The 8,615-nt window shown below is 37.7% G+C and overlaps 1 protein-coding gene across 1 annotated transcript; it reads left to right on the plus strand.

Moving 5' to 3' along the window:
• The first annotated feature begins 807 nt into the window (after positions 1–807).
• LOC310932304 (transcription cofactor vestigial-like protein 4) lies at positions 808–6,436 on the plus strand. The gene is made up of 6 exons (XM_083895599.1): positions 808–897; positions 1,404–1,554; positions 2,925–3,090; positions 3,620–3,842; positions 4,096–4,210; positions 4,867–6,436. The coding sequence occupies exons 2-6, from the start codon at positions 1,473–1,475 to the stop codon at positions 5,064–5,066; spliced, it is 786 nt and encodes a 261-aa protein (XP_083751725.1). The 5' UTR covers positions 808–897; positions 1,404–1,472; the 3' UTR covers positions 5,067–6,436.
• Positions 6,437–8,615: the final 2,179 nt, after the last annotated feature.

Here is an 8,615-nt window from a genome sequence, read left to right on the forward strand (position 1 = left end):
GATGTGATTATTTAACTTTATATTTTATTTATAAACCATTTTTATTACCTTGTTCCAGTTACCTCTGTTGATTTACATGATTATTTAAGTATTTGTTTGATATGTATTTGTTTATTTTATTTAATGCTGTGTTTTTTTACATATAAAAGTCAAATCTTTGTATTACAGTAGTGTATTTTGAATCCCCACCAAGGATTGTGCACATTTTTAAATTTTTAGACCATAATATCTTACAAACCGTTTGGTTTTATATATTGATTCTCTGTGTCACCAGTAGGGGGAGTTGTTGAGTTTGCCAAATATTAATCGAAAGATTTTTCTGTAAGTTTGCAAATCTGGTGTCTGCTTCCATGCAACAAAAAGTTCTCACATTTAGTTTTACAAGTTTATTCATATTCGTGACAGAGTAGAATAAGTAGAATACCTTTAGTATAGTAGGTGTGTGAATAATCAATAATCATTATTATTGGCAGTACCAGAGGGCCCCAAAATCAAATTTTGCTGCGGGCCCCATGGAGGCTTGGGCCGGCCCTGTCTTCTATTTTATTTATACTTGTATAAATATACATATCTGTCCTTTTGCTGCTGCTGCAACACGTGAATTCCCCCAGTGTGGGATCAATAAAGTCTAAACTAATTTAAGAATCTAAATATATAAATATGCTAAAACCGTTTTTTCTGTCTTCGCAATAATATCGTGAATCGCAATTATTTTGGTCGGGATAATCGTGGTGGGAAATGTTTGTATGGTCCCATGTCTAACTACTAACTTTGTTTCCATTCGCCTTGTCGCCGCTAGTGGCCGCTCTCCTCTCTTTTGTGTGTGGTGAGAAAGTGAAGACAGTCAAACTGGGCCATGGTGTTGTTGTGGAGGACAAGCTAACTTTTGTCGATGGAGTGAGTAACTCTAGACTTTGACGTTTCACTGCTCTGAAGCTTTGTGGACGGACGTAAAGTGATCGAACGTAACCCAGTAGCAGGTTGTCACTAAAGTGTGTCTCGGGACGGGCGTTTATTAGACTTTTAGTCACCGAATTGTCAAACTTACTGCAAAGTTGGCGATGCTAACGTTAGCTTGTGCCATGTAGACAAAGTAGCTAAAGTTAACTAGCGACTGTCGTGGCTACTGTAAACAAGTGAACATTTGGCGGCGCTAAAAGTAGTTACAGTATGTATATTAACGTCAAATGTTGCTTTAATTGTGGCGGATATGTTCTTCTTGTCTTAAGTTGAAATGCAGTGAACCCCGGCTAGCTGAAGTTAGCCGAGCGCTTCGCTTAGCTGAGCGTCTTTAGCTGGCAAAGCTGCTAACATTTGTCTCGCACCGTCAACTCGGTAAACTTTACGAGTTCAATATCAATACATGTGTGCTTTTTAAAACGTGTTTCTTTTCTTCAACATAGAAACTGGCCTGCTCTCTTCGCTGGTGTTTCCTGCTAACGTCGATGTTAGCAACTAGCTTGTTCGCGTAAATGCTCTTCACGAGAATGGACCTGTTGAACTCTCAGTTCCTGGACAAGATGAACAATAACATCGGGAGACTGCACTACGACGGTGAGTTTGTCCCACAGTTTCTTTACATGGCGTGGTCAATTCACTTGTCTTGTTGAAGTGCTTTACTGTTTTTGTTATCGCCTTACAACTACTTTAAGTGTTTAGTTTTTGATTTACGCTTAACTTATAACTAGGTTATCACATATACATAGTCGCCCATTAAAATGATATTCGTGATTGTGGATTACGTGGAGATCTCTGTCATTACTTCTCAGGATAACTTTGTCAGTTTCTGCCGTAGATACACGACATACAGATAAATCAAAAATAATTTACAGTGATGATCTTAAGTAGAGTATAAAAAAGATAAATATGAGTTGTAGATGATGTAGAAAAATTAACAGTATGTATATGAATTGAAAGTAGATTGCTATGATTTAAGACATGTTGGGAAAGGAAGGACATTGTGACACATCTTCACTTTTGTTGTTTTTCATTTGAAAATGACATTTGTTAAGTGATCTATGTGATATATCTATAATGTACATTTTTATATCACTTACAGTATTTATCTGTATTTTAATTGTTTGTACATGAGTTGTATGTCCTTTGATCGTTATGATTTATTCTGTTTATTGTGTTTCTATTATTTATTGTTTTATCCATTAATTCCATTTATTTCTGCCTATTATTATTATTTGGTGTATCTTTTACAATTCTTAGTGTAGTAATTACATTAGTATTTAACTTTTCATTCATTTACATAATGCTTAATTTTTACTCGCTAACGTACAATAAGTATGATATTATTAAATTGCGTATTTCTCTAAAAAGTTTCTGACCAGCACATGTTTTTTGTTAACTGTTGGTATAAAATGTGGTATAAAGATGTGATGACATCATCTGTCCTTGCAATGAAACATCAACATTTGAATACTTTCAAACTGCATGTAAATCTAGTTCCGATCCACTCATCCACAATAACACTTGGACTCGGCTAGACTTGTCAAATCCACAAAAGGACATGCAACTCAATTTAGACTTGGACACAAATGACTCTTCACTTTGACTGGAGCCCTTCGACTTAAAAATACCCGATGCCTTAAAGACCAAAGGTTATATATAAACGTATGTGATTTGAAAGCTTTGCCACAAATCAATTCCCTGAATTAACTAATTAGTTTAGCAGGTGCACACTAAATTCCCCACAATCCTGTCATCCAATCGAGATAAAGATTCATTTAAAGCTAACATAATATGCTTTAGCTGGGTTTAGTCTTCACTTTAGCCATATGACATTTTCATGGCATTATGCTAATAAAGTGTGCATCATGTCCTATTCAGGATTTGGGATTTAAACTTGTGGAATTTCTCTTAAAATTGAAATGACATACAACTGTATAATTTGCACTGCTGATTCTTCTCTACAGATGAGTCCAGGACACCTTCCACACTGTCCACTGCTATGTCCAACATCACCGGGCCCCCTCCACACTGTCCAAGCAAGAGAAAATATGGTGAAGAACAAATGGATGACCGAATCAACTGTGATGAAGACCACATGACCAAAATGAGCAGATTGTTTGCCACCCAGCTGTAAGTATCCGTCACATCATTGAAAGCAGCATTAATTACTATTTTGTGTGATTCCTGTCATTATGTCATTATTTTCAATCAAAGCATCAGGCCGATGTTCACTTTTTAACATCAGCCTGGCTTGACCCAGTTTTTTAATAGTTTTATTGTATGACCTGTTTATTTGTGTTGTTTTTATATTGTCTACAATATTTTATTGTGTTTTGTATGTTTGTTCTTAGGTCTATTAGGTCACACGTTTGTATGTTTTTATTTGTTGACCTCCGCCAAGGAGATATATGTTTTCGCTGGAGTTTGTTATGTTAGCAACATAACTTGAAAAGTCATGGAGGGATTTGGATGAAATTTTCAGGAAATGTCCGCAATGGGACCAGGAACAATGGGCATGATCCGTTAGTGCAGAGGTCTGCGCTCTCCGAGTGCTTTTATAGTATTATTTTTTTATTTATCTCTCATGTACAGCACTTTGTTTGTGTAAAGGTGAACCTTTTAAGTAGTTTATCATATAATGTTTACTTTCTGTATTAAGGGCCCGTCCCTCTGCCGGAGACAACCGTACTGAGCACTGGAGCCACAGTCCTGTGGACCACGTCACGTCCTCCTCTAATGGTCTCCACGGGACACACATGTTTGCTTCCATTTCCGACTACGCTGTGGATCAGCCCGTGCCTCTGACCAAAAGCAGCCACGAAGTTGGCGGAGTCGGTGGCAGAGAGAGGTCTGTCATCAGTGGGACTGTTGAGCGGCAGCAGGTATGTCAACACTAACGGAGGGTCAGTATCAGCCCTTGATATTTTGGTAATTCAAGTTAGTTTTAGTCTCATTGGATTTTCGATTTTGAATATACATTATAAGCAGATGACTGTAAGAAACGGTAGCTGTGCCTCTAAATGTTGTTATGTATCAAGTCTCTTTTGAGGAGATCTGTGAGATCTGTATGAACCTTAAGAGAGTGGTGTGCTACTTGAGTGTTAGCTGAGCATATGTAATTTCTCCCCCCTATAGAATCGTCCCTCCGTTATTATCTGTGCCCCAGCAAGCAACCGCAATTGTAATCTCTCCCACTGCCACATGAATGGCTCCTCTCCCAGCCCACCTGCTGATCAGAGGAAGGCCAATGGTAAGCCTGTAATTACAACACACACACAATGTGCAGTCTAAAAACACTTACAGAGGATTTTTCTTTCTCTACTAGGGCTGAAACAGTTACTCAAATAATCGCATATTACATGAATCGTAAACTATTTTGATAATCGATTTTTCCATTTGAGTTATTAAATCAAGATTTCTGATTGTTTTAGCTTCTTTAATGTACATATTTTCCTGGATTCTTTGCTCCACATAACAAAGAAGTCATTAAAACAAAATCATTTTGGTTTATGGACAAAACAAGACATTTGCAAGCATCATTTCCAGGTTTGACAAACACTGATCAATATTTTTCTACATTTCTATATTTTATGGACCAAATGATTACTCGACTAATGTCTTTAGTTATGTCACTTTAGATACTCTCAGCATTCATTAAACAAGCACCAACCTCTCTTCTTCGTCTCTGGTTATGTCGGCGTGCTATCATGTTGGAAGTAGTCTTTAAAACATGATCGCAAAGGGATGAGAATGGTCACCAGCAATACTCATTTGTATACAAGTTTGTTTTTTGAAAAAGTTTCAAATATCCCCATCCATACATATGTTATGATGATTTATGATAGCGATATCACATGCATGGTAATAACTTTTGATCTCCTCTCTCCACACGTGACTTGACTTTAGCTAATACCGTATGTGACCCCGTTATCGAGGAGCACTTCCGTCGCAGCCTTGGAAAAAACTACAGAGAGGCGGAGCCTGTGTCCAACTCGGTGTCCATCACGGGCTCGGTGGACGACCACTTTGCCAAGGCGCTGGGAGACGCCTGGCTCCAAATCAAGGCCAAGGGTGGCGGTCATCAGACGCCGGAGGCGGATTCATGAAGCAGAGGGGAGTAAACAATACAATCACCTTCTTAGCCTAGCATCAACTTCCCCCCCTTAGCCAAGAACAATGAAAGACAAATACTCAGGTGCTCCGTGGCTGTTCACGTCTGGACACTGAGGTCGACTTGTTTGTAGAAAAGTCTTTAAAATTCTGAAAGTCTCTAAACTGAAGAAGAAATAATAAGTAAATATTGGATGCCGTCTTTGGACCGGCAGTATCGTTTGTGGAAATTATACAATCATAGTTTTTTATTTTGCCTTATTAATGAGCAGTTGGTTGGTTAGTCTATTTTCTACCTGCTTTTCACTTGCCTTAACTAGCCAAAGAAATCCCCTGCCTTCTTTTTTTTATTTACATCAACAAATAAGCCATAGCTCTGGATTTCATCGTTGTCATTCGAATACCACACTCACTGCTATCCAGTCTGTATTACTTGAAAGTGACAGCCAGGTCTCATTTGCACTATTGCGCTTCTGACCGGTGAGGTAGTTGGTGACCCGTTTTAAGTCGAATGTGTTTCGAGAACCTTTTATTGGAATTATCACATACACTTCTAAAGGCTCTGCTTCCTAAAGGCTATAAATCACAAACTGGACGTATCCACTGTCGATTTAAAAATACGTAAATAACTCAATAAGTTTTACCTTCCTGTCTATACGCTCACTGAGGCTAATTACGTAGTAAAACTAATATCAATCATAGTACATATTGCTAACTAGAAAGCATGTTTTCAAATAGCTGGTTTCTATTACAATCCTTTATTTTATACTATGAATATATTTACTCTGAATTTATTTTTTATCTGTAACTTTCTTTTTTAGAAAATACTCACTGCTGGTACAGTTGTACTCAATATATTTTTTTGTATCTGGTTTTCATGACTATATGTAGTTCTGTCTTATCCATCTACTCACCGCAGCCTCTGGACAGGTTGTCTGAACGCAGTTTAATAATAACAAACAAAAAAAGAGAAGCAGCGTCCGGTTGCTTTGTTATTCTGCAGCGCTGTATGCTTCACACAAACGACTGAATACAGCTCATTCTCACCCTCCGTTTCGCAGTGGCTTTATTTATTCTCAGCACGTTTATATACGACAACAGAATTCTTACTTTTCTTCAGTGACAATTTAACGTCCCTTCGGTTTGAACCCAGACGTAATATCGGCGTCAACATTCCACCACGACGTGGCCTGACACGTTTTTCGGTCGAGTTGATCAAATACTGTTACAAGCATGACTCTTGTCATGTGATTATGAATTTATCATGGGGAGAGCCATAAAAATCTGATTTTTTTCTCTCTTTATATATATATATATATATATATATATATATATATATATGCAGTTGAGTTTTGTTTAAAATTAATTTCTTACCCTTCTGAAAATGGTCTACTTGTAGTAGCATAACCTTTTGGTCAACACTGATTAAGATAGAGTATTGTAAATTCAGACTTTTCTTTTTTCTTATTTTTTAATTGTCGATTAACTCGTCTGTGAAAACAATATACATTTGTATTAATATTTTTACAGTTGTTACATACACTTTCCTGTCTTTATATTTTATTATATCCATGTAAGGACTATCATTGCGCCGCGCGGAATGATTATAGATATTTTTGTTTTCTATTCTTCAGAGTAGTGTACTCGCGTAGCATGGACGCTCATTATCTTTTCCCGCCATGCGTTCTGTCTTCTTTCTAAACGTTGATTTACACATTTATCAGACGATTAAAGTGCAGGAACACAACGGTCTTTTGATCAAAGACTTTTTTTTTTCTCAGTGCAGTGTCAGCGAGACCTCTACACTAACAAGTTTAAGGAGTGTGACTCTGTGTACCATAGTGGAATTTAGGGATTATTATGGGATCTTCTTGTTTGACACAAGTCGATTTTTCTAAGTACTATTAGTCCGTTGTTATTTAATTGTTGTATTTAGACGAGCTCTATCTCAAAAGGCGGTTTAGATGAAAGGACCTGCTCCAGGTGTCGTCCACACATGGAAAACATACTGTATGTTCACTTTTGTTCTTACTTCTCTGGAAGAAAATGCCACTGTTTGTACTTAACTTCTTCCAAATAAACATACAACAGTTCACGACGTGTTCCTGGTCTTTTTCAAGAACAGTTGTTGTGCAACAGTTTTCTTTGTGTGTGTGTGTGTATGTGTATGTGTTTGTGTGTGTGTAATGTTGTGAAACACTGAACATTTCTTCCTTTCAGTGATGCAGACTCTTGAGACAGAGGCGAGGAGGTGAAAACACTTGATTCGAGTGTCAAACAATCAGTGCTGCTCACTGTAAGAGAGTCTCACTGTTTTTACTGGACAGTCGCTGCCATAGCAACAAAATGAAGTGATTTGTTAGCACATTAGACAGAGCACTTAGACTTGGGGCAACAAGGGCTGGAAAATGTTCTTTAAAATTAGATCGTCAGGTTGGGAAATTATGCTGAATAGTTTCCAGAATAATTTATATATGTGTGTGTGTGTGTGTGTGTGTGAAACATAATTGCTGTTTGTGGAGTGGTGTGATCCTTGTTTGTTGTCATGTTATCTCTTAGGTTTGGCTGTTTTTATTTGCTCTTTTACTAATTTCTCTGGCTGTCTTTGGTGTCTGTTCATTATGTCGATGTTTGGAAATCATATACACACATTTGAGGGATACTCTGGAGAGATTTTAAGTAAAATTCACACTGTAGGAGGGAAAACTAGGAAATGTGTTGCACTGCCTCATAATATCCTTGTGTCTGCCTCCCGTTTGCACTTCCTTGCAGGTTCAGTTGTATATTTAACATCTTTCTTTCTGTAATTTATGGTCTAGTGCAGTAGTTCTCAAATGTTTTATATCCAGTAACCACCTGAGAAAATACTGAGCTGCACCATTACCACCTAACGCCACCACTCTGGTTAAAATTCCACAGCTTTACTCTGATCATATCCCCTGCTAAAAAAGAATAAGTGAAATCTTAACCTGAGACTCCTCTGCTCATCCCTCCGTCCTCCACGGAGTTTCCCACTCTTTCTGCCATTTAACCCCTTTTTCCTTGTTTTATGTATCATGTTATTGTAGTATTTAACTGTTTTTCCTTCTTTCACTTATGCTTCAAAACGCACACACAATCTAGTTTGTCTCCTCAGACCTGTGGAAACATGGCGGCCCTTTCTTAAAGTACGTATAAAAGGCTTACAGTTTTTATTTTGGAGCAATTGTACACATATTCCAATGGATATGATATTAATTTCAGTATTTCACATGGAACGTTTAATGGCTGTCAGGGAGTGGCGTCATCATTAATATTGCATTTACTGCTTTCTGGATTTAATCATCCATCTGCATGTGTGATTGTCCCTCACCTTGAGACTTGTGTTACCATGGCGATACAGGTTGAGCTCCCTGTGGGTAGGTACTGCATTTGAGGTTTGAAAATTTGAATTTAGCATTAGCATAGCAAACTTACAGGTTTGATGTGAGGTGTCAAGTTGTGGTGGTCAAGGTTAAGATAAGGAGTTCTGACTCTCCACAGGAACAGTTGAGGATGTTTCTAGA

Source organism: Microchirus variegatus, assembly GCF_963457635.1.
Source record: "Microchirus variegatus genome assembly, chromosome: 9".
NCBI lineage: Eukaryota > Metazoa > Chordata > Actinopteri > Pleuronectiformes > Soleidae > Microchirus > Microchirus variegatus.

Excerpts from the sequence above, each read along its gene's own strand:
- LOC310932304 (XM_083895599.1), top strand. The coding sequence starts at position 1,473 with ATGCTCTTCACGAGAATGGACCTGTTGAACTCTCAGTTCCTGGACAAG. Across the intron at positions 3,091-3,619 it reads AGATTGTTTGCCACCCAGCT|GGCCCGTCCCTCTGCCGGAG; the intron begins GTAAGTATCCGT and ends TTCTGTATTAAG. Across the intron at positions 3,843-4,095 it reads GGACTGTTGAGCGGCAGCAG|AATCGTCCCTCCGTTATTAT; the intron begins GTATGTCAACAC and ends TCCCCCCTATAG.